The sequence below is a fragment of the Ambystoma mexicanum genome, chromosome 10, assembly GCF_040938575.1.
Source record: "Ambystoma mexicanum isolate Mex_15411 chromosome 10, UKY_AmexF1_1, whole genome shotgun sequence".
Classification (NCBI taxonomy): Eukaryota; Metazoa; Chordata; class Amphibia; order Caudata; family Ambystomatidae; genus Ambystoma; species Ambystoma mexicanum.
This window is the reverse complement of record NC_090932.1, coordinates 741,049,866-741,076,279: the sequence shown is the minus strand read 5'-3', so window position 1 is coordinate 741,076,279 and position 26,414 is coordinate 741,049,866. Positions and strand designations below refer to the sequence as shown.

General features: G+C 46.9%; 1 protein-coding gene across 2 annotated transcripts in view; it reads left to right on the top strand.

Moving 5' to 3' along the window:
- The window catches only part of ERICH6 (glutamate rich 6), a 701,982-nt gene that overhangs the window by 181,634 nt on the left and 493,934 nt on the right, over positions 1 to 26,414 (top strand). For both annotated transcript variants that reach the window (XM_069618380.1, XM_069618381.1), the window contains exon 3: positions 2,055 to 2,170. In XM_069618380.1, the coding sequence (XP_069474481.1) occupies positions 2,055 to 2,170 (116 nt within the window). The remainder of the gene's footprint in view (positions 1 to 2,054; positions 2,171 to 26,414) is intronic.

The window sequence follows — 26,414 nt, the reverse complement described above, 5'->3', positions numbered from 1 at the left end:
TGCTCCTAGTCCCTTGTCTCAGTCCGACTCCTAGATCCCAATATGAGTCTATCATACCAGTCTCACACCCCTATCGCAATCCCTATCTGTAATTTATTTTATTTGTAAATCGCACCAGGTCCTCGGGCAACCGGGCGCATCATCTTGAGAGCTATAGAAAATATTTACAGCACAATACAGAAGATATATACACAGTTACAGTATGTTACAAGACAGAGCCATATCTTGGGTACGCGGTTCATACATTCTGCAAGAACAGCCAGGATTTGGTTTTGTTCTTAAAGGTTAGAAAATAAGGTTCTGTTCTGATAGGAGTGGGCAAGGAGTTCCAAAGCTTGGTGGCTAGGACAGGGAAACTCACCCCACCAGCTTTTTGGAGTTTGAATCTGGGCATGGTGAGGCTGTGAATATGTGGAGTTCTAGTGGAGTGTGAGTCGGGAGGCTAGGTAAGGTGGTGCTTTGTTGTCCAGGCATTTGTGGGTCAAGGCTAGAGTTTTAAAAGCGATTCTATGTTTTACTGGGAGCCAGCGTAAGTCGGAGCGGGTGTTGGAGATGTGGGATCGCCTGGGGATGTTGAGGGCGGTCCTGATGCTTTATTCTGGACTGTTTGCAGTTTGTTGAGGTTAGACTGACTGGTCCCCAGGTAGACGGCGCTGCAGTAGTTGATTTTTGACATGATGAATGTTCTTGCCAATGTGATACAATTGTGTGGGTTGAGAAAAGGTCTACAGGCGGTGATAAGTTTGCAGGTGTAGGCTGAGGCCGACCTAACTGCATTCGTTTGCCTGTTCAGCGAGAGGGTCGAGTCCAGGTAGACGCCTAGGGTTTTAGTGTCTCCCAATACCTTGATATCATTGCCGTCAATATTGAACGACTTAAAGGCTTGGTCTAATTTGTTAAGACGTTGAGACGAGCCTAGTAATAGTAGCTTCGTCCTTTCGCCATTAAGGCATAATTCGTGTTGTGCCATCCAGGCCTGGATGACCAGATAGACATCGTTCAGTGATTTGGAGTCGGCTATGTGATCACCAGTGATGGGAATGAGTATCTGGGTGTCGTCCGCATAGTTGGTGTAGGAGACACCCAGATAGTCGAGCACATCGAAGAGGGGTTTGGTGAACACATTGTAGAGGGTGGGTGATACACAGGACCCTTGGGGGACACCGCAGTGAATTGGTGAGGGGTCAGCAGATGCTAGCGGTGAGAAGACCCGCATGGATCCTAACTATGGTCTAACAGATCAATGTGGGAGGAACACAGATCATTGCAGTGACATGAAGTCCAGTACCCAGCACAAACATAATCAAGGCTGTGAGAGGGGATTTGAACACTGTGGCATGTTGGGGAACAAAATCTTAAATCCAAACCCAAGTCTAACAAACCATTGTGAGAGAGAAGTTGAGGCATGATGGTAAAGGAAGAACAATAACTAAGTCCTATTCTAATGTCAACGGCAAGAACACTTACACGTCTGGTGAATATTAATAAAGGAGAGTGTGTTATAAAATCGTATAGGGCTATAACATAACCAAGTCTATGAGAAGACCAAAGGAAGACATGAATCCTTGGTTGCAAGTCTTGTGAAGACAGGGAGAAGAATTTGGAAGATGATCCCCTCGGATTTTCAGATACTCATCTTTTGCTGAGATGACTTACTGAAACTCAGTTAGGCCCATTGAGGATGCTGTTGGGTGATTTTGCTCTATCGTTCATCGCCCTTACATGTTGACATTTATTTCTGGAATCACATCTTTTCAGTTGCATTATTGGGTTTGTTCAACTGAGTGATTTCTGTATTTATGGTCAATTTTATGATGCTTTGTTCTTTCCATCACCTGCTTTTCCTTTGTTTTTTTATAATCTCTCTAAGCACCTTGTAACGCCAGAGTCACGTCAAAAGTGTGAACCATAAATCTATGGTATGAAGTGTAAGTGATGATGCTCAAAATTGAATCTTTGTCCTTCAAAATATCTACATTTATGTGATGTTGATCTCACATTTACAAACAATTAAATTTGTAGTTATAACTAAGATGTGCTTTTTCCAAATGCAGTGAAAATTCATTCCCCGATGATCCGGATGTCCCAGCTAAATCAAAGCCGAGAGGAATTTCTGTGTCATTGCAGACAGACGAAAGTTGGCTTTATGATAATTCTGGCAAGAAAACGGGTGAGTGTGGGATTAAAAAATGCTTTAATATTTTCAAAGACATATGACACAATTCACAATTTTTTTTCGGTGTGAGTGTGTGGGCGTGATTTAAAGAGAGATGTGCTTCCATCTGCGGAAACCTCATCATCCTAGTCCCCTCTGGCTGATTTTCCCTTTTGTAGAGCAGTGACAGGCTAAGTGTCATTCCGTTTCAGCAATTACATTCTTTTGTGGATCAGGCCCAAGGTATTTTAAAATTATTGAACAAAGCAGAGAGGTATAAGGTGTGATTCACAATGGTATGTTTTCATTTGCGCTTGCACATACGCAGATGAAAAAAATGTGCAAGGATGTTCATATCCAAATAGAAAAGAACTCAAATGAATGTCTGCATCTTTGAATATTGTGACAAAAGACTTCATGGTCCTCACCACAACACAGAGATGGTATCCCAATTCCCCTCAAGACCAGACAATGCCAGGGCCAAGTTAGCCAACCGATGGCGAGATGCCAGCAGTCAAGCATTATGACTCGCAGAATTCCCCTCAGTGTCAAAAGGAAAACCTGAGCCTCATTTGGAAGGGTCACCTACGGATCAGGGAACAAACCTCTTAGAAAAACCCCACTCTATTCTATGAGTCAAAGGAGGACACAGAAGAGCAAGTTTAGAGACACAGCTAACTATGCTAACAGAGAAGGATTAAATAATTTATAATCCTCCTTTCATACTGAAGAAAAACCCTGACTGGACTAGTAAACCACACTTTCGAATGGATTGCGTACTCCCATATATTCCTCATCTTTGATATACTTCAATATCCTGCTTGCAGCTTGGAAACGTTTCTCAGCAGAGGGTGCCGTGCGTCATAGATCTTGTGTCCTTCGAAGGCCTCCCTCCTCCTCGAGTATGATGTTGACAGTGGTATAAAGGGCACGCCCGCGCCTGTTGCCTCAGTTCTGTTTTTCCGCACAGCTGCTCAAAATGGTTCTTCTCCTCAGCGTGTTCGATAACTGCATAGTTTGCAAGTTTATCTAAAAATGTTGACTCATACCCCGGAAATTGGATTCAAGAGATGTGCCGAGTGTTTGGCCAAGATGCCTTTAGCCGATCCTCATCGGGCATGTCTCTGGTGCCTGGGGTCGGGCCACATCGACGATTGTGCCTTGTGCCGGTCAATGACTGGAAAAGCTTTAAAGGAGAGGAAGGGCAAACTTGCTTTGAGCAAACCATCGCTAAATTCGTCTACTGTAACCCCCACAAAAAAATCATCTGAAGAAAAGAGCCCAAGGGAGAGATCTCCACACAGGTCCAAGAGGCATACTAAGCGCGCTAAGCATTTGAGATCTCGTAATTCCTCTTCATTGTCTTTGAGGAGATCTAAGAAAAGGCCTCATCGTTCCAGTTCGTCCTGCTTGGATTCCTCACTCAAAGAGATATGGGTAAGCTTTCTGAAGAAGGGGGATAGTAAAGCAGAGCTGGAATAATTCTGCCTGCAGATGTTGGAAGTGTTTGAGTAGGGGGCGGCGCCATCCCCTTCGAAGAAGTCATTAGAGACGCCCGACCCCATCGCACTGAAGGCCGACAGTGTGCGCTTAAGAGCCCGGACAGCAGGTCGTCGAAGGCTTTGAATGATTCTTTGACCTCAAAAGCATTATGTGCGCCTCTCAAGGTCTCAATGCCTTGAAGCGATACTGCTCCTCCGACCCACTCAACACTGTTGAAGGCATTAAAGCTGAGCTCATTGACGTCAGAGTCATCAGTCTGACGTCCTTTTCAGAACCGTGGAAGGTTTACAAACCACAAGACAAAATAGACTTTTTTAGGGCTATGGCCTCTATGAGGTGGAGGTGGAGGTGGAGGAAAGACCTAATTATAGTTTTAGCGAGCAGTACAGCACTCCTGGTGTTCCAGAGGAGCTGATATCCCAGGAATCAAGAATGAGGGACCTTGTGGACACTCTAAAAGATGCCACCGGTCTGGATACTTCCGCAGAAGTTGATTTTGGCACCCTTGAAGGATCAGGACATGCTGATGCTTCTTATAGATTACTAATGGAAATGGTTATAGAACACCTGGACTGGGGTAGACCATCTGTTGAGTATGAACAGGATGACTTGACTGATCTTGGATAAGGGGCCGCTTAACGACCCAGTCCTTCCTTTTCATACTGCAGTCAAGAATAGGTTCTTGGAGATCTCGAAAAGTCCAGACACCATTCCTGCAGACCACAAGGACTTGACTAAGAAATACAGACCCTCATCAGTAGATCCAGAGTTTCTTTCGAAACATCCAAGTTGTCAAAGCCTTGTTGTTCAAGCAGCCAATGCTGTTTCTAAGGCAGCACCCTATCACACGATTCCTCGAGACAGGGAGAATAAAAAGCTTGATGCTATTGGAAAGAACATTTTTTATTCAGGGAGTATGGCACTTAAGGCAGCCAATGCAGCTTGTGCACTGGCAAAGTTTACCTACACTTTGTGCGAGGTAATTGCCATGGCATCGGAGCACATCCCAGAGAGTGAAGGAAGGTTTGGTTTTATGAGCATTATTCAGGACGGGAAGGATGGTATGTGTCAGTCCTTGCAGTCAGGTCTGGACTGTATTAGCCGTTCTATGGCTGCTGTTACAGTGCTTAGACGTTTCACCTGGCTAAGAAAATCAGGGTTTGCTTCTGACGTGCAATTCAAATTGTTGGATATGCAACTTGAAGGATCTTATTTTTTTGGAACAAAAGCAAATAAAATCCTTAAGAAAGTGCAGTCGTCTAAGGCAGCAGAAAAGTCTATGAGTCCAGCCATTAGGTAGCCACAACAGAGTCGACCAACTCAGTCTTCTAATCTGGGATGTAGAAATTGTTAATTTTCGATACTACTCCTCTGTTGGGCGGGAAAGAGGTCCATTTACGCAAAGAGGAGAGAGAAGACAACCACAGGGTGGCCGAGGGTTGTTCGAGCAGAGGAAATGCTACAGCATCTGCTTCTTTGCTTTCCACTCCGGCCAGTGCTCCAAAACCTCTCTGAGGATTTACAGCATTTGTCTGCAGTGGGAGGCAGTTTAGCAGAGCATCTGAAGGAATGCCGAAGCGTTACAACAGATGCTTGGGCTCTGCAAACTGTCACCCCTGGCTACTGCTTCCTCTTTCTGAAGAAACAACCAAACTGTCCCCCACGAGGCCAGTCCTTGAAAGTACCAGATCTGCTCCTCCTAAAGGAAGTTCAGACACTGTTGGTGAAGGATGCAATCAAGCAGGTGCTTGTAGCAGAAAGAAAGCAAGGCTGGTACTCTCCTTATTTTCTGATCCCGAAAAAGGACGGAAAAAGGACTGAGGGTGCGACCCATCTTGGACTTGAGATGCTTGAACATGTTTGTCAGGAAGGACAAGTTCAAGATAGTCACTCTTTTGCATATCCTCTAGGCACTTCAGCTCCAGGATTGGATGTTTTGGATCTTCAGGATGCTTATTATCCTGTGCGAGTTAATCTCAAGCACAGAAAATACCTGAGATTTGCAGTTGGCAGTTCTCACTATCAGCTTATGGTGGTGGTGGCAGTGAATCTATGGAGGGGGGATTCACATCTACCCCTACATGGACGATTGGTTGATCAGAGCCCGGTCACCCATGCAGGCTCTGGATCATCTGGACAGCACCTGTCGCTCTCTCCGCAGACTGGGCTTCTCCCTCAACTTCAAGAAGTCCCACATGACACCTTCCCAAAAGCTGCAATTCATTAGAGCAGTACTGGACACTTCCTTGAGGAAAGCCTCGCCACCTGAGGTAAGGGCTATCCACATATCGCAGATGGTAAGCACATTTCGGATTGCTCCAAATCTTCCGGCCTTCGATTTTCTGACTTTGTTCGGTCTAATGGCATCCTGCATCTTTCTGGTGCCAGAGGCCCACCAGAGTAGAAGGTCCTTTCAGTGGGCCCTTAGGACTCAGTGGTCACATTTCTCCAGCAGGATGGCGGATCTGGTACGGATCCCGAGTGCAGAAGCACAGGATCTCCTGTAGTAGGCCGCCAAAAGGAGAACGTTTCCACCTCCAACTCCCTCAGGGTCAGTCGCTTCTCCAAGCACCGGGTTGGTGGTAGATCTCTTTCTTCTGCTGGGACCTCCCTCTGGAACAGCCTCCCTGCCTCTCTGAAATTTGAGGAGAACCATCTCTGGTTCCGGACGCACTTCAAGACCTTCCTCTTTGCTTCTGCTTTCTCTCCCCCTCTCTGTCAAAACCGCGGGCGACTGGCGTGTGTGGAGGAGGTGGAAACACGGACGCCATTAGACTGTGCCGCCACGTTTCGTTTCCTTGTCAACGTGGTTAACGGTCTAGTTTTTCCCAACATGGCCACTGCCGAGTGTATTTACCATTTCGCACTCGGCGGATCGGCGCGTTGCAACTGTTCTTTCCTTTTGCTTGCGCTATTTTCCGCCCGCTTCAGTTTTCGCTCTCCCACCCCGCTCCTGGCTTAGCCTCCTCTCTTGCTTCCCATCAGCCTCCTCTCGTTGTTGCCAGTGCTCATATTTCTCCTTTCTCCTCTCCCGTTACCCTTCCTCCTGATTCACTCCTGCTGCCTTTCTATTTTTGGATTACATACGCTGTTTTCCCCCGCCTGCTTTCTCCAGGGGAACATTTTCAATGCCTTTCCCTCCAGTTGGCCATCCATCCTCCATACTTGGTGGGTTTTTTTCATTGCATGGTCTACAAACTTCAGCCGTGTTGGAATCTGGCTCCTGCCATCTGTCAAGTCATCATCTGCTAGTCCGGCATTCTTCATTTCTATCCAACAAACCGAGGGTTTTTTTTGTGCCAAAAGGCTTTTTCCCCTTGCTACATTACTGGCTGTCACGGAGGGGAGCCACTGTGGATTTCTGGACCTAGAGTCACGGTGGCTTCCTTTCGAGGCAGACCCTATCTGCTCAAGAAAAATAAGCCCAACGCTCGACACACCCGAAGGAAGAAGTTGGACTATTCAACTACCTCAGGTGAAAAGTAGGGGGAATCAGGAGATCTCCATTATTTAAATGAAGAGTTAGATATTACTGACAAGTCTGCCAATATTACCGATTAGCCTGATAGCTTGCAACGCCAGAGTGATATCATGGCAACGCCACAACAGCTGCAAGAGCTGGTGGCAGCTGTCCAGAACCTCAATGCGGAAGTCCAGGCACTCAAGACCGACAATGCGGCCCTCCAGCAAAGAGTAGCCGCCAGGGAACAACAGGCGTTAGATCTACCCCCTTTACCCCTTGTGTCAGGGAAGTTCGACGGCTCAGAACGGAAGGTGTAGGAATTTCTGGAAGCCTGTAATATACACTTCACTTTCAGACAAAACGCCTTTTTCACTGATCATGCCAAGGTGGGTTTTATGATAACTCATATGACGGGGAATGCCTTGGCATTGGCAACTCCTTTGGTGTCCCAATTCGATCCTGTTCTACAAGACTACGCTGCATTCAATGACAGAACGAAAGAACGAAAAGAAAAAGACTCAAAGTCCTGCACTCTTTCCAGAGACAAACGCTTCAGCCTCCCCACCTGCTACACGCACTGCCCGAGAAGAACCCATGCAGATAGGGACTACCAGAGCCCCATTGACTGCGGAAGAAAAGAAGAGGAGACGTGAAGGAAGTCTTTGTATGTATTGTGGATCAGCCACCCACCTATTGAGAGATTGCCCTGATGTGCCCCCGAGGAGGGCGGGAAACGAGCGCCCTCGGTAGTTGGAAGGACAGACTATCGAGGGGCATTTCCTTCTTCCTACACCACTCTCTCTGTAACCTCCACCAAGTCGTCTGAGGATTTGCACCTGATGGTAATATCAATCAAACCTCGATTCAGAGGAAAGGAAGTTGACACCCAGGCACTACTGGACTGTGGAACTGCTGGGAATTTCCTGGACACCTTATGGGCTGATAAGGTGGGGCTGCTCATGATCGCCAAAAAGGAAGACCAAAAGTTAGAGGGAGTAGACAGAACTCCTTTATGTTCCGGACTTATAACCCATACCACGGAAGAGGTGCATGTATCCATTCAGCAACACTCTGAGCTGATAAAATTTGACATAATCCGCGCAGCTCATTTCCCAGTCATATTGGGGATTGGTTGGCTCCGAAAGCACAACCCCACTATAAACTGGACGGATAATCTATTGAGTTTTCACTCCAAATATTGTCAAGAAGAGTGCCTACCCGAGCCTTTGTTCGAAACCGTCAAGACCGTATGTGCTACTGAAAAGAGCTCTATTCATTGTATTCCGGGGTGTTTCACTGGGTTCTCCGAGGTCTTCAAGGTCTTCATGGTTACCCATTAGACTCCCTCCGCATAGACCCGAGGACAGCTGTATAGACCTTGTACCTCAGGCCTTGGTTCCCTTTGGTAGGATGTATCCCCTCTCGATGTCAGAAAACGCGGTACTCCGGCGCTATCTCGATGACAACCTCGCTAACGGACTTATCCGACCTTCCAGATCACCTGCAGGGGCCTCATTATTATTATTTTTTTTAATTTGTTTTTTATTGACAATATACATATAGGGATGGGCGGGACAGCCGACCCAACCAGCAAAACAATCAAAATGAACCAGATCGTCAATGATATTTTCTCTTTTTTTTTTTACAATAACTCCCTTCCCCATTTCCCTCCTCCCACCCCACCCCCCCCACCCCACCCCCCCCCAATAGATCAACATGCCAAGTTTTGAGGTGTTGCAAACTTATTGAAACTTAGGGGAGAACACTTGCATACTACATGATTGTTAGAGGTACCACTTGAGACAGTGGGGTCCGACCAAAAGACAGTTGAACAGGAAACATCTCGGGTCCTTGGGGGGTGTAAGAACATGTACAATATCAAAGCAGCTTAGTATTCATTCTACAACCACATAGAAATACAATCATCATGGAGAAGAACTGCAGTCCATTCCTGTAGAAAATCAGTCATAGTATCGTTTGTTATTGCAGTAAGTTTTTCGTATACAAAAATTGACTAAGTTTACAGAGCCATTCCTCCTTGGAGGGGGCTAGGGCGCTCTTCCATTTTTGGGCTAGCGCCAGCCTGCCCGCTCGTAGCATGGCCCCAATGACCTTGGGATAAACATTTGATTCTGTCTCAGGCATAGGAGTGCCCAGTAGAATTTCCAACGGGTTTAGGGAAGGGCCAAACCCCTCGATATCTTTAATCCAGCTGAGTAGTTCCGACCAGTAAACATGTATGACCGGACAACCCCACCACATGTGAAACCAGGTTCCTCGTTGGTGACAGCCCCTAGGGCAAAAGGGGGACACTTCTCTAAACATCTTGGACAGCAGGGCCGGGGGACGGTGCCACGAATGGAGGATTTTAAAGCTATGTTCCATGGCAGCGGTATACAGAGACCCTGTAAAGATACTTTTAAAGACAGCCCTCCAAGTGTGATCATCCAATGGCATGCCCAGCCTTTCTTCCCATATTTTTTTGAAGGGTTGTCTACCTTCTAGGTCCGCTGTTATCAAAACACTATAAAACTTAGATAAAGAACCCTTTCAAGTTGTACTTTTAGCCAGGATAGTTTCAATAGGAGTGAGGGAGCGTCTAAGCTGGTCAGCCCAGCGAGGGTGGGTCAAAATCCCCTTCAAACGTAAATATTCAAAGACCGTGGGTGGTCTGTCAGTGCCTCGATCAGGTTTTCATACTCTATGAAGCCCTCTTCTCGTGAGAGCTGAGAGACCCTCTCCAGACCCATGTCTGACCAGGCCTGAGTGTCTCGGAAACCCCTAGAGCCCAGATCAATGGGGGGGCCCCAGAGCGAGGACAAAGGGGAAGGCCATGAAGACAGTTGTTTATTAGCTTTATTAGGCTTCCATACTGCCCACAAGGCTGCCAGGATGGGGTGTGTTCTGAGCTGAGAAGGAAGAGCCTTAGGATGGGCCCACAAAAGGTCTCTAACTTTTTTCGGGTGGGTGTGAATGTCCTCGACATATGTCCAATATGTTCCCATATCGTCCCGCATATGCTCCAACATCACCAGGAGTTGGGCTGCTTTATAATAGAGCCGGCAGTCGGGGGACCAAAACCACCATAAAGCTTTGGGAGGGTCAGGGTGGAGGTTTTAACTCTCAGCCGCTTACCGTTCCAAATGAATTGGAGGACACGGGACTGAAGCACTTCAAAAAAGGTCTCGGGTATCATGATTGGAAGCGCTGCGAAGAGGTAGAGGAGGCGGGGCAAAATATTCATCTTCACCGTGACCATGCGCCCAAGCCAGGAAAGCGTGAGGGGTGCCCACCGTCTGAGGTCGCTGCTAACCTGAGCAAGGATCCCTGGGAAGTTGCACTGGTATAGTTGGGATAGATCTCTGGGGATGGTGGTGCCCAGGTACCTAGTGGATTTCCGTTCAATTCTAACCCTCAGAATGTCGGCGTCACTTCCGATGTCTCGATCCCCCGGACCCATGGGCATGATGCTTGATTTGGACGTGTTTATTTTCAGTCCAGAAAAGGAACCGAAGTAGTGTACAAGATCAAATAACCGGGGCAGGGAGTCTTGAATATTTGTTAGGTAGCCCAGAATGTTGTCCGCAAATAAGGATAGCTTAAAGTCACAATCACCACACCGTATTCCCGTGATTTCTGGGTCGTTCCTAACCGCAATGGCCACGGGCTCCATTGCCAAAGCGTACAATAGGGGCGACAGGGGGCATCCGTGCCGGGTACCTCTAGAAAGGGAAAAAGGCTCTGAAGTGCCTCTGTTGACCAGCACTCTCGCTGAGGGACCATTGTATAGAGCTGCGACCCACCCACAAAAATTGTCTCCCAGACCCATCTTTCGGAGAACCCTGCCCATGTAAGGCCACTCGACGCGGTCGAAGGCTTTTTCTGAGTCTAGCGAGAGAAGGTACCCTCCACTCCCTGTCTAGATGCCTCATTCATAAGGTCGAGAGTTTTTCTTATATTATCTGATCCCTGGCGACCGGGGATGAAGCCCACTTGGTCTCCATGTACTAGGGTAGGGAGGAGCTTTGCTAGTCTATTCGCTAGGAGCTTAGCCAATATTTTAACATCGGTGTTAAGGAGGGATATGGGGCGGTATGATTGGCAATAGGAGGGATCCTTGCCCTCTTTAGGCAGGACTACGATTAAAGCAGACATCATCGTGGGTGGGAGGGTGCCTTGATCCAGTGCAGCATTGTACATCTTAGCCATGGATGGGGCAAGCGTGGATCTGTAGGTCTTATAAAACTTAACTGTAAAGCCATCGTCCCCCGGGGCAGTGCCGCTCTTTAATGAGGATATGGTGTCTATTACTTCTTCCGGGGAAATGGAGTGTTCGAGAGAATCATCCTTGTCAGGAAGAAGACCCGGGATGGGAAGGGAGTCTAGGAAACTGTCAACATCATTCCCATCCCCCATATATTCTGAGCAATACAATTTTTCATAATATAGCCTGAATTGTTCTGCAATCTTGCTATCCCTCACAGTCGAGTCCCCTTCCGGGGTGCGTAATGAATTCACCCTCCTACTATTCCTAAGTTCTCGAAGTCTCCAGTCCAATATCCTATCCGCCTTTTCCCCCTTTTCCATATACTTCTGTTTCAGAAATGAGAGCTTCCTTTCCGTTCGTCCTACCTGGAGGTCCGCCAACTTAGATCACAACCCCTGCAGTTCCTCCCATTGCCTGGGAAACATCTGTGTTTTCAACTTCCCCCCTGGTTGGATAGCCTCTATCTTTTCCTTTAACAATTTCTCCTCACGGTCCCTCTCCCTTTTTCTCCCAGACCCTATACCAATAAGGGTGCCTCTAATCGTTGCCTTAAATGCCTCCCATACTCCCATAGCACCAACCTCCCCGTTGTCATTAAGGGTGAAATAATCTTCTATGGCTGCTAGGAGGGATTGGCGTATCTCCTTGTCTTGCAGGAGGAGGTCGTTACACCTCCACCGGGTTCCGGTCGCCGGGGCAGGGGGAAGGCCAATCCTAATCTTTACCATATCGTGATCCGTCCAGGGGACGATCTCCACATCCGAGTCCGAGACCTCTCCCTGCAGCGAGGAATCAACCAGGATGTAATCTATACGAGAGAAAGCAGCATGTGGCTTTGAATAGTATATGTACTCAGGGTTCCAACCCCGCTCGGGTATACACGTGTCACATAGACCCAGTTCCCCATTTACTTCCTGGAAGGCCAACGCCAATTTCTTGTGGAGACGGATGTTGGGGCAGGGTTTATCAGACTTTCTGTCCCTCTCGGGGCAAAGCACCATGTTAAAATCCCCACCCACCAGTAGGGTGCCCTCAGAAAATGACATGATTATCCCTTTCATTCCCTCCCAGAAGGTGTCATGGGCTTCATTCGGAGCATATATGCAGACCAATGTGAACAAAAGGCCCCGCACTTCCCCCTTTACCATGAGGTACCAACCATCCGGATCCGCTTTTGAGGCTTTAAACACAAAATGGGCCCCAGGGGAGACCAACAAAGCTACCTCCCGCTTCTTTACCTGGGAAGAAGCCGTGAACATCTGCTCAATGGTCTTGGCCTTGAGCTTAGGCTTCTTTCCCCGAACCCAATGAGTCTCCTGCACAAAGAGAAAGTGAAGCCGCAGCCTCGCAAATTCCCTCACAATTAGCGACCTTTTTGTAGGCAAGTTGAGCCCGCGGACATTTAATGACCCCACTGTTATGAATTGGAGTGAATCATCCATTAAAACACAGGTAAAGTCTCATAGCTCCATGTTTAGAACAGCAAGCGTTGTTGCTCCCACCGTGCTTCCGCAACCCCCTAGCGGCTCGAGACAGCCCCAGGGGTGCGAGCAAGGCCAGAAAACTTGGTGCGCCATAACTAACCCCAGCAACCCAACTCCCCCTCTCCTCCCCTCTTCCCCCTCCCCCCTCATCGCCTGGTTGTTCCATGGCTTCATCCAATCGCCAGACCAGGCCACCATTGTCTCCCCCCTCCGGGCTCATAAACTCTTTATAAACAACAACTCGAGCCCCCTACACCCCAGGATCAACGCAGTTCACAAACCGTTACATCACCCTCCATTCACAAAGTCAAATGCCGGTTTTTCCGTCTGGTGCCAAGAGCTCGCTTCAGGTACTCGGAAGGTCCGGGGAGGATGGGGCCACTCTCCTAAATTTCCTCTGGCCACGAACTCTACGCCTTTCCCTTGGAGCTTTGTTCCCTTTTGGGCCTGTCGGGGTTCGCTCACGGTCCTGCTCCCCCATCTCCATGTTTGAGTTGTCCAAAAGTTCGCCCGACAGTCTCTGGATATCGTCCTGAGTGATCAAGGCATACTTGTAGCCCTCGAACTCGAAAGAGAGTGAGAATGGATATCCCCATCTGTATCGGACCCCCCTGGACTGGAGCATCTTCGTCAATGGGAACAGAGGCGACGTCTTGCAAGGGTGAAGGCCGACAGGTCTTGATACACCGAGATCCGGGCCCCTTCCCACTCCACCGAGCCCTTCTTGCGAGCCAGTTCGAGGATCCTGCTTTTCTCGGAGAAGTAATGAAAGCGAACTAGAACAGATCTGGGGCCTCTAGAGGATGCGCCTGCTCTATGGGCCCTGTCAATGGTGGGTTCGTTGGTGTTGGCCCCGTCGAATAGCACTCCTATTACTGCATTGATAGCTTTGATGATGTCTGCTTGCGTTTCGCCTTCGTGTTCTGGAAAGCCTAGGAAACGTAGGTTACAGCGGCATTCCCTATTCTCCAAATCATCCATTTTTAAGGAGCATTTCTCTTCTCTCCTCTCGAGCTCCGACAGGCGCATGTCAAACTGTGTCTCAAAGATATCGCTCGAAGCTGTATTGTTCTCCAGTGCCTGAACCCTGTCGTCAATATTGTCCACTTTTTTATCCAAGGTGTCCAGTCGTAGAGCAATATCCGCCCTAAAGCCTCTAATTTCCTCCAGTAGGGCCGCCATGCCCCTGGTGACTGTGCTTGTATCAGCAGATTCCTGTTGCGTCTGGGCTGCCATTTCAGGGGGTATCAGGGGCTCGGGGGGCGTGCGGCGAAACTTCTGCAGGGATTCCTTCCAGTTCATAGACTCTCCCCAAGCATCCCTGCTCCGTGGGGGCCTTCCCCGAAAGCTAGTGCCCAAGGTGATCTGCTATCACACATGCATACAACGCCACAGGGGGGCGAGGGCCAATGTCAGGCGAGGAGCGGAGACCCAGCAACGGGGGTCCGAGTCCCAGACTAATGCACTCCTGCGGGGATAGGTTTCGCCTCCGCCGGGTTCCACCTCCCCTCTCACCCGTCGAACTGTATAACTTCACTCCCGTCGGAGCAGAGGCAGTACTTAATGTTCCAGAGGCTGGGCGCGGGGAGGACCAATCTCCAAGCCCTCGTGTCTGTACCCCGGTGTGGCCTGCTGAGGCCGATCTCTCCCAACTGGGCCCTGAGTGCCCGTTCTGTCTGCCTGGGAGCCGCTGTACTCGGGGGACACTACGCTGCCCGAGATGGTGTATGCCAGGGGCTCTCCCCAGCCTCACTCTTCCCGTGACACCTTCAGTCTCCCGGAGGTCCTCCTGCCCGGGCATGCACCTCCTTACCTCCTCGGCGCAGATCCGCCGCTCAGCCTGTGGGAGTCCGTGTGCTGCGTGTGTAGGCCAGTGCGGGGCTTCGCCTGCCTCCCACGCACTGCCGACACTGATTCCTGAAGCTCCAGTTCGCCCTACGCGGGTTCACCAAGCACCTGTGGGGGCCCTCACGCACCTTCCTTCTCCTTGTACTATAGGCCTCGCCCAGGCCTGGAACTCCAAGGCGCTTTCGTAGTACCGCCTCCGGCTCCTGGATCCACTGCAGGTGCCCCCAGATGCGTCCTGCTCCTACCGATGTGCACTAGGTTGGGGGGGGGGGGGCGCCAGTCAGGGTAGCCGAGCCCCACCACAGGCCTCGCTCGGGCCCGGGTTCGCCGTAGATTCTCGCAGAGTCGCGGTGCCCAGGGGGGAGGGGCTTCTGTCCCTCTAAACTCGGAAGCTCTTATCTCCGGGATGGTTCCCCCCCGGGGGCTCAAATTTGGGCCAGGGGTGCCCGGCTCACTCAGATGGGTGGGGGTGATGCCAGCTTCTCACTCCGGAGGTGTCGGGGGGGGGGGGGGGGGGCTCAGGACCCGCAATCAGTGCCCTGCGGAGGAGACGAGCCACGATGCGTTAGAACATCTCTGCGCCCCCTGGTGGATCCAGCGCCTCATTATTTTTTATACCCAAACGGGATACCAAAGAATTGAGGCCTTGTATCGACTATAGAGGATTAAACAAATTAACCATCAAGGATCGGTATCCCATGGCCATCATCTCTGAAGTATTTGAAGCAGTCCAGGGCTCAGTGGTGTTCACAAAATTAGACTTACGGAATGCCTATCACCTTTTCCGTATAAGAACAGGGGATGAATGGAAAACGACCTTTCACACTCCCTACGGTCTGTTTGAGTATCAGGTGATGCCATTCGGCCTAGTCAACACCCCCTCGATTTTCCAAAGATTTATGGACCGTTTGTTCTCGGATTTATTGGGTCAAAACACAGTGGTCTACTTAGATGATATACTGGTTTATTTCTGCAACCAGGCGGAACATACACTTCATGTTAAGGAAGTACTACGCAGATTGCAGCAGCACCATCTTCTGGTGAAACTGGAGAAATGTGCTTTTGCTCAGTCCTCCTTATCCTATTTGGGGTTTATCCTGTCTGAGCAAGGGTTTACCATGGACCACAAAAAGGTAGATGCCATCTTGGCCTGGCCGCCACCCTCATCGGTCAGAGATCCAACGGTTCCTTGGACTGGCAAATTTCTATCAGAAGTGTATTCTAGAATTCTCCCAATGTACGCTTCCAATAACCTCTTTGTTAAAAAAGTCTTTCAGTGCTTTCAACTGGTCCAAGGAAGCTGATGACAGTTTTCTCAGTTTAAAGCGGAGATTCTGCACAGCTCCTGTTTTGAGACAGCCCGATCAACAACGGCCCTTTATCCTGGAAACTGATCCTTCAGCGGCGGCGGTGGGTGCCGTTCTTCTTCAATGTGACCAAGGCCAGGAACATCCCGAAGCCTATTTTTCAAAGACCTTGAGCCCAAGCCAACGAAATTACTCTGTCATAGAACGAGAACTCCTTGCCATGAAACTGGCTTGCCTAGAGTGGAGACATTTACTCCAGGAGAGTCTGCATCCATTTCAAATACGGACTGACCATAAAAATACCCAAGCATACGTAGTCATGTCTAGTGTGTTTACAGAACAAGCATTCCACTCTAAAACCATTGGGGTTGTTACAACAAGAACGACTCCCTCCGGGTCCCTGGAAGTACATCTCAACGGACTTCATTGTTGAACTACCTATTTCCCAAGGTTGCACTTGCATCATGGTGTCAGTGGACTCTTAATCCAAGCTTGCACATTTCTCCCCACTGTCCAAGATACCTTCAGCCTCCGTCATGGCCAAAGTCTTTCTGAAAGACATCTTCAGGCTGCACGGCCTTCCCCAGAAGATCGTATCGGACCGGGTGAGTCAATATACCTCAAACTTTTGGACGCCCTTGTGTAACTTATTGGGTATTGAGAGGGCTCTTTCTTCGGGTTTCCACCCCCAAACCAATGGCCAGACCGAAAGGCTAAACGGAACCTTGGAACAATATTTAAGGTGCTTTGTCAACCAACAACAAGACAACTGGGTATCTTTGCTCCCCACCGCAGAGTTTGCATATAATAACGCGGCGCATACTGCGATTGGTGTTAGCCCTTTTTATTGTACCTACGGGTTCCATCCTCAATCTATCGTACCTAATTTTATTATCCTGCAAGCCGCGCTCTTGGGGAAAAGGTTTACTGTCTACAGTCTACTGTTCAGCTGACAAGTTATTGCAAGGGTGAACAGTCTGCTAGTGGGGATACTAACAGTCAACCCTCATTGGATCACAACAGTTAAGCCCAGAAACCGGAAGAATGGAAGCGGCAACTGACTATGGCCCAAACACTAGACTGCGGCAAGTGCTTCTGCAGAGGATAGCGGGGGCCATATTGCTGGGAAAAATGGCACGCGCGAATCACAGAGAGCGTCGCCAGGCTGACGAGAAGGACCAAGCACATGACACTTATCTGGCTGCAAGTGTGTTTTCAAGCTTATCTCCTTAACAAGGTTCCTACTTCAAGGTTCCTATTGTCATTGAGCTTTAAAAAGATCGAACAAGATCTTCCTGCTGGTTGCATTCATTGTTTTGGTCTGCGATCTCAACCTGGTTTTAAGCTTCCTTATGGGTTCTTCATTCGAACCATTACTTTATTGTCCACTTAGGATGTTGTCTTTGAAAACAGTATTCTTAATGGTCATTATCTCTGCTAGCAGAGTGAGCGAGCTTGAGGCCTTATCTTCCAAACCACCATTCACAGTGTTTCATAAAGACAAGGTAGTTTTGAGGGTTTGCCCCTCTTTTTTTACCAAAAATAGTGTCAGAATTACATTTGACGGAAAAAAAAAATATGTTACAGGCTTTCTACCCTCCTCCCCATCCATCTAGAGAGGAGGCGATGCTACACATACTTGACCCTAGAAGAGTCTTGAGTTTCTATATTAACAGGGCTTCTAAGATAAGACTGGAGGAATAACATTTTGTTGGTTACATGGGCCATAGAATGGGACAAGCGATTACTAAACAAACGCTGTCTCAGTGGATTATACTGTGTATATTAGAATGTTACAACTTGGCTGGGAAAGAGGTTCCCGAAGGTCTAAGGGTCCACTCACCTAGAGGGGTAGCCACTTCCTAAACCCTCCAGAGAGGGGGACCACTGCAGGACATCGGCAATGCTGCCACCTGGTCTTCTGTGCGTACATTTGCTAAGCACTACTGTTTATATTCCTTTCGGGCCAAGAATCCAGATTTGGAAAGGCTGTTTTACACAGCGTAAATCAAAATTGAAAAACACTGATATGGGAGAATATTAAAGATGAGAAATACGTGGGAGGGCACAATCCATTCGAAGAACAAATTACTTTCCCATGTAATGTTCTTTCGAGTGGTTGTTCCTCCCATGTATTCCTCATCACCCCTCCCAACCATCCCCTCTGTCAAGAAGGAGTTTCTGTGACGTGTATGTATGTATGTATGTATGTATGTATGTATGTATGTATGTATGTATGTAAATTTGTCAAGTGCAAAAAACAAAGCCCGAAGGCATCTGGTCGCTGGCAGAGGATCGGAGAAACAGCAGAATGAAGCCCTAAACAAAAAAGTCTTAAGCGCTTTCCGAAAAAACAAAGGTGATCCAAAACCTCACGCAAGGTCTGTGGAAGTAAATTGCACAGCGTTGGTGCCAGGACAGAGAAGGAGCGTCCTCCGGACCTTGTCTTGTGGAAGCGCAGAACCACCTGAAGATTTTTACCAGCTGATCGTAACCTGCGTGTTGGTACGTACGCTTTAAGTTTTGACTGAAGGAAAGCAGGACCTACAGAGTGAACGGCATGGTGCACAATGCACAGCACCTTTAAATCGATCCATCTCCTGACCGTGAGCCAGTTAAGCTCAACAAGGCGCATGGCCGAATGAGCGAGTTTGGGCACGCCTAGCGCCAACTGTGCTGCCAAGTTCTGGAGAATCTGGAGTCTCTGGGCCAGGAATACAGGCTGCCCCAAATAGATTCTGTTACAATAGTCCAGAGATACCATGGCTGTGACCACCGTAGCTCGGTAGGCAGGTGGAAGAAATGGTAGCTTAGTATTTTCAACCTGCGGAAGCCCACACTACAGACTGGGGCGATCTGAGCCTCACATGAGCCAGAGTGGAGCAGTTTAATCGCTAAGCTTTTCACCACAGCACTCGGGCCAGACATAAGCCAAAGGAGTCGGAGTTCTAGACAGACAGAGGATCGATAGTGCCTGCCACAAGGACCTCAGTCTTACCACCATTTGACTTCAAGCAGTTCTCCGCCATCCAGGGCCCAATACCAGAGAGACACTCCCTGAGTTTGGAGGGATGCTCTTAGGTAGGGAACCTGAGACGGAAAACCAGCTGAGTGTCATCTGCATACGTATAGAAGCGGGGTGACCATACAGGAAACAGACGTGGGAGCAGAGGAGAAAGGGAACAAGGAGACTGTCTGCTGGTGCTCCAAAAGAAAAGAAGTAAACCAAGCCAGAGGCGCACCTCCCACCCCAATCTGTTTCAGCAACTGGAGAAGGATGATAATCATCGAGAACCAAGAGCATCACCGACACAGTTCCCATAAGCAGTCTGAAACCTGCTTGGAATGGGTGTAAATGGCCATTTGTCTCAAGAAATCTGGAAAACTGCGAAGTGACAATAGTTTCCGAGTTTCATGAGTACAGGTAGCAGTGAGATATGATGGTAGCTGTCAGGTAATGCCGGATTCAGTTGGGGTTTTTTCCAAAAGAGGGGAGACAATGGCATGTTTTTAAAGGGACTCGAATGATACTGCTAGTAAAGGAGTACTTGAGTGCTGCCATAAATAAGGGAGCGCAATCTAAAGAAAGGGCTTGGACTAAATGTAAAGGGCTTGTCTCGGGAGGATAGGTGAGCGGCAACACGCTCACCTTGGAAGCAGGACAACACGGAGAAACACAGGTTTGATCCCCGGGTCCGTGCTTAGAAACCTCTGGTTATTAAGCGCGTTATAAATAACCTATCATATCATATCATAGGATCAGCAGGCACAGCCGATTTTAATTTGTTAATGGCTTCCACAACGATCTTATTTGTGACAGGTTCAAAAAGAAATGTGGAGGTGGGTAATTACCCAGGGTGTGATAATAACAGTGATACAGTAGTTGGACTACAAAACCCATCATCCACAATTGAGTTGCTAATCTTGGAGATCATATCGTGAATAAAATCACTAATTTGTTCAGACACTGCTTGAGAGCAGGACGGGTCAGTGGCAGGAAGAGGGGGCATAGACATTTTCTTGGCAATTTTAAACAATTTACGCAAGGAGCAGGTAGGTAGCAAAGTTAATACAGTCAGCAGAATGTTGTGATTTGGCCCTTGTTATGGCTTTGTGGTAATTGTGAAGGGCATGTTTATAAATAGCTCTAGACTCTAGATCAGAGGTAAGATGCCACCTGCATTCGGCCCACCAAGCTACGTGCTTAAGAAGCCGTAATTCCAGAGAAAACCAAGAAGAAGATTTACACCTTTCTCTCCATCAACGCTCGAGTATTTTTCATCTTCGAGACTGCTGTACTGGTGAGAGTAAAAACAAGGTCAGAGGTAAAGTGTGCAGTGCGTGCCTTTTATAACAGCGTTGACATCATACTCGAGGAGGACGGATGCCCTCAAAGGACACAAGGTTGATGACAAGGACGGACAGCGCCCTCTGCTGAGAAGCGTTTCCGAGCTGCATGCAGGATATCGGAGTAATTTATTCTTCTTTTTGCCATTTAAAGTTTATTGATGTTTACATGAAACTGACACAGGTCAATATAACACTGCTAGGGTACAAGCCTGCAATAATATTGCATATCTATAAACAGTGAAATAACTTGGATATCAACTAATACGTTAAAATCGAAGTGTCACTTTCAAAAACAGCAGAAATAAAAAAAGAGCAAATTATAAAGAGCAAATTACAAGGGGATCGGTGCTGGCACTGAAATAGACAATAAATGAAACGTGATGGTATTATAACAGAGAAAAAGATGACATATACTAGGGTTATCGTTTTGATTCACAAAAGAGATAAAGGGTTCCCATGCATCCAGAAATTGCGACATTTCTCTTTTAATGGTGGCATCATTCTTAGACATTGCCACTACATACAATTTTTGGCCACCATTCCTGTATGTCAGGTGCGGATGAGGATTTAAAATTCCTAGCCACAACTACCCAAGCCACAACCAGAAAATGGTTGATCAGCTTGGAGGATTTAGCCAATCATTTATAATGACCATGAGTCTCATCATCTCCTAACACCACCACCAGGGGCCTGACTGGTAGATCAACATCACACATTTTTTTTTTATTTGTGCCAATACTTCCTTCCAGTACTTCCTTCCAGTACCTTTGAATGTGAATACATGACAACCACACATGAAAGTGCTCAGATAATCTGTACATCTCCAGTAGGTGGGGGTGGGTTGATGTAGTCAACTTATGTAGCCACTCAGGGGTGATATACCAACCGTACAGTCATTTAAAACCATTCTCCTTCAGTTGTACACATTTAGAGGATTTCCCCACCCTCATCCAAATATTTTACCAGGACCGGTCATCAATCGGTGCACCTGTGTCCTTTTCCCATGTGGACATGTATGTATGAGGGGGTTTAAACCTACTGACATTGAACACTTTATACAATGAGGAGACATAACCGGCTGGAGAATATTCCCAAAACAAATCCTTAAAGTGGGATGTTTCCCTTTTAGCCTGGTTCGCCACCTTTATACTAGTGGACAAATGCCAAAGTTTCCTATAACCATATCTATCTTCTTATTCCACTAAGAAAATCTGTCTACATTCTTCAAAAGACAAGGGCTGATTATCCGCAAACAATTGGACAAGTCTTTCTAGTCTGCCGTCCTTTCAACAAGTAAGTCCGTTGATATCCCTCCCAGGGGGAAGTTCCAAATTGTTCCATTCTCTGGTCAGGGGAGATGGAAATGCAGTTACTGCATATTTACGGCCAGCCTTATCCCAGTAATTAAGCAACCCAATCACATTTTGTTTAATATCCACCTAGTGTTTAGTATTCGGCTTGGCGACTCAACTTTCTATTACGGGAGCTATTTGTGCAGCATATAGATAGAGAGATAACTTTAAATATGGGCAACTGCCAGACCTCCTTTTTCCTTTGCCACCATAAGTGTATGCCTAGCGACCCTAGGACATTTTTTGGCCCATATAAACTGAAAAATGTGAGATTGGAGATCCTGTATAGTTGCTCTGGGAATCCATTCTGGAAGAGCACAGAAAGCATATAACAGCCGGGGCAATAAGGCCATCTTAATTGCGGTTGTTCTGACCAGCCATGAAATATCAGAATTAACCCATTTAGTAAAATCTTGTTTAGCCGCCAAGAAGAGCCCCAGAATATTTGCAGAATACAATTGATCATATCGCCTAGTGAGATGAACATTTAAATATTTCAAATAATTTAAGGACCATTGGAACTCATAAGCATTCTTCAAGCTGCAAACCGTCTTGTGTGTCTCTGATATATTAAGTATAGTGGATTTCGTAAAATTCTGAAACCAGAGACCTGGCGGAACCTTTCTAATAGGGAAATTATGTTTGGCAACGTGATTGTGAATTGCACATGTAAAAAAGAAGATTGTCTGCATATAAGGCCACCTTGTGCTGGTAACCCGCTATACCCAGTCCACGGTTTTCAGCTGGTGCCAGGGGCTCAATGGATAATGCAAATAGCAATGGGTTCAGCTGACATCCTTGCAGAGTTCCCCTCTGTAAATTCCAAGAATCCTAGAATGCCCCATTTAGTTTAATTCATGTAGTCGGATGCACAAAATTGACCAATATCCTTTTAATAAAAACTGGACCAAATCTAGACCCTTGCAGTACCGCTGAAAGATATATCCAATCTATCCTATTAAACACTTTTTCGGTGTCGATAGACAGATTGGCCATTGTACGCTTACTACGTTTTGCCCATTCAATAACATTGATAGTTCTACAAATATTAACATGAGTCTGGCGCCCAGGGATGAACCTAGTTTGATCTCTACCCATGACACCTGAAAGAACCTTAGATAACCGGGCTGCCAAGACCTTAGAATAAATGCGAGAGTCAATTTTGAGTACCGCTATAAGTCTATAAGAAGTGGCATGAATAGGATCTTTGCCAGGTTTAGCTATCAATGTAAGAACTGATTCCCCCATAGTGTGTGTAATCACCCCAGTATCTGGGAAGTATTACATCATTTTGCTAAATAGGGTGTTAATGTTAAAGGTATTTGCACTGCACACTGTCACCAACGGAATTGGTCCGCAGGCGCTCTGGCGGATCTGTAAACAAAAGGAGGGGGATGGGGATTAGTAGGGTGAAGTGGGAGTATGAAAGTGAGGAAGGTGGTATCCTGTTGGCAACTTCAGTTCGGTTTTCACTGTGCGCTGAGCTTAGTGCGATTATCGGATTGGTGTGGGTCCTCATGTGCCGTTGTTGCGAGTTACATGTTTGTTGTTGCAGTGTGGTGAAGTACGTGCTATTTGCTGTGCAGAGAAGTGATTGTGTGTGTGTGAGAGATGTATGTGGAAAGTTGAGCTTATGGTTAAGTGGGTTTTTGTCGCTTAATCTTTGCAATTATTGATCCACGTCTCTGATTGTCCTATGAAGTTGCTATATTAGTGTGTCCGTCTAGCTGTTGGGTGTGATCGGATGACCAGTTTCCATCTGAGCTATTTTGGAGCTTGGTGTAGCAGGTTGAGGCATGCATTGTCCCCCATTCTGGTGTTGGTGCTGTAGATTTTGCATTCATCAGCTCCGTCCTAGCCATTTTCCCTATCGGTGAGCCCTAGCTGCCTATGTTTGTTTCGTCGGCTAAAGGTGTGTTGATATGTCATCCTTACCCTTCCTCCTGATCTCTCCATATTCGATCCTTAGTGAGATCCTAACTGATCTGCCTTTCATTTTGGTGAAGTGATATGCTGTAAAGTGTTCTTCCTCCTCCCTCTGTTTATGGGGCTAGCTTAGGGAGATGGGGAGGATCGGTTCCCTGTCTGAGTGTTGTTTCAGCCGCGTATGTGCCCCCTTAGGCATTCCTTCTATCTATGGGCCGAAGAGCCAGGTTTTGAGTAGTTTTCTGAATAGAAGGTCATCTATTGTGTTATGCATGTTCTTAGTTAGCTCATTCCAGGTTTTTGGTGCAAGGTGAGAGAAAGAGGATCCTCCAAATTTTCTTTTGTTGTATGGTTTTGGTTCCAAATGGATGTTGCTGCTAGATCTGAGTGGTCCTGTTGGGTAGTAGATGGTTATTTTCTCTTTTAGGAACTCTGCGCCTTGGTCATGGAATGCTCTGTGCGTTATGCACATTGATTTGAACTTTATTCGCTGTTTTATTGGTAGCCAGTGTAGCGTTTTCTGAGCTTGTGTGATGTGTTCTCTTTGTGGTAGTTTTTAGGAGGAGTCTGGCCGTTGCATTTTGTATGCGTTGTAGTCTTTTTAGAAGTCGGTCTGGCATGCCTAGATATAGGCTGATGGCATAGTCTACTCTGGACATGATGAGAGCAAGGATGGTGCGTGTTTTGTGGGCGAATGAGAGTAATGGTAGGATCCTTTTTAATGCTCGTAGGAGGAAGAAGCATTTTTTGATTAGAGCGTTTACTTGTGGCTCTAGAGTTAGTCCGTTATCGATCAAGACTCCCAGGTTTTTTACTATCGTCAATGGGGCTGGAGTTGTCCCAAGTTCCGATGGCCAAGGGATGTAGTGATTGTTTTATCCATTATTAGAGATGATCATTATTTCTGTTTTGCCTGGATTGAGTTTGAGGAAGTTTGAGTTCACCCAGCTGTAGATTTCATGGAGGCAGCTCTATAAGGTTGTGTTTTCTCCCTGTGTGTCTTGTATCTTGTAGATTATTTGTGTGTCGACGGCATAGTTGTAGCAAGTGAAGCCGTGTCTTTTAATGATCTTGATTAGTTGAGGAAGGTAAATGTTGAATAATAACATGGAGAAGGATGATCCTTGTGGTGCTCCACAGGTGGAATGTCTCTTGGTTCGGATTTGAAAGGTTTCATCTATATGGTTTCTGGTCTGTTTGTTACAAAGGATTTAATCCATAGTAATGCTACATCAGTGATTCCAATTCCTTCCAATCTCCTGATGAGGATGTCGTGATTGACTGTGTCGAATGATGCAGAGAGATCGAGAAGTATCAGAGAAGTGTTTTTGTCTGTTTTGCGCTTGCCTTTAGATCATCCCAGATTGAGATGAGTGCTGTTTCCATTCCTCCCATTGGTCTGAAACCTACTTGTGCCTAGTCTAATAGATGATGTTCTTTTATGAATTCTTGGGTTATTCTATAGATGTATGTTTCGAGTAGTTTCGCTGGTTACAGGATGTTGGAGATAAGTCTGTAGTTGGGGAGATCCTCTACGTTTCCTGCTGTGCCCTTGAGGAGCAGCTTGGGATTGTGGCACTTTTCCTGTTGCGATTGAGTGTTTGAAGAGGTTTCTGTGGTAATCCAAGGGTGTTCCTTCTGCGAGAATTGATTTGTTTATGTCTGGGGGGCAGGGATCCATGGGGGATCCTGTTTTATTACTTTTGTTTACCAGTTTGAAAAATGTCTCCACTGATATTTGTGGGAAACCTCAGAGTTTGTTCAATCGTTCCTCGTACGGGCGGGTGGGTTGCATGTTGTGGTTGCATGGTCTGCTTTGTATGGTATATTGGATGGTGATGATTTTGTTTTAGAAGTGCTCTGTGAGGTGGTTTCATAGTTTCTTCAATGGTATCAGAGCGTTGTTGCAGACAGGATTTTCTAAATATTGTTTGATTTTAAACAGTTCTTTTTGGGTGTTTGGTGCTTTGATGATTCTGTTGTCAAAGTATTTCCTTTTGGCTTTTTGGATTTTCATTTTGTATGAGTGAATTTGTTGATGGAATTGGAATTTATTTGCAGAGATGTTTTTGATCCTCCACTGTAGTTCCAGTTTTCTTTTTTTTCTTTTCGTGGCGCTGAGTAGCAGATAAAGCATTTTGCTGTCGCTTGTTTGCGTGTTGGGGTAAAAGGTTTTTCTTTGGCGATGTCATCTATTGTTTTTGTAATCCAGTTGTGTAGTAGTTCTGTTTTTTTGTCCAGGTCAGCTTCATCCATAGTTGCTGCGTGTGGTTTGCTAATTTCCAGTAGTTCAGTTAGGTTGCAATTTTTGATGGTCCTCCAGTTTCTTTTCATGATAGTCGGCAGATTGTGCTTCTGCTTGATTATCAGTGTGGCCATCGTGATCATGAAAGGGATGATTAGGTGGTCGCTCCAGAGGATCTGAATTGGTGGTGCCGTGGTGATGTGATTTATGTTGGCAAAGATTGTGTCTAGTGTATGTCCTGGCGTGTGGGTTGCTCCTTTGACTAGTTAATGTAATTTCATTGTTACCAGTTGTTTGGCTAGTGATATTTGTGGGTGTTGTAAAGTGGCTTCCAGGCTTCTTGGGATTACTTATATGTTTATTACAAGTACTTATGTCACAGTTACATGAAGTTATATACATAAGTGGACAGGACATAACACTGGCTCCCATCACCCAGGCTGGGGAGCTCTAACTGGCTGGGTGTGGAATCCTTGGGTAAACATTCCGACATTCACAAGGCAACACTCCAACA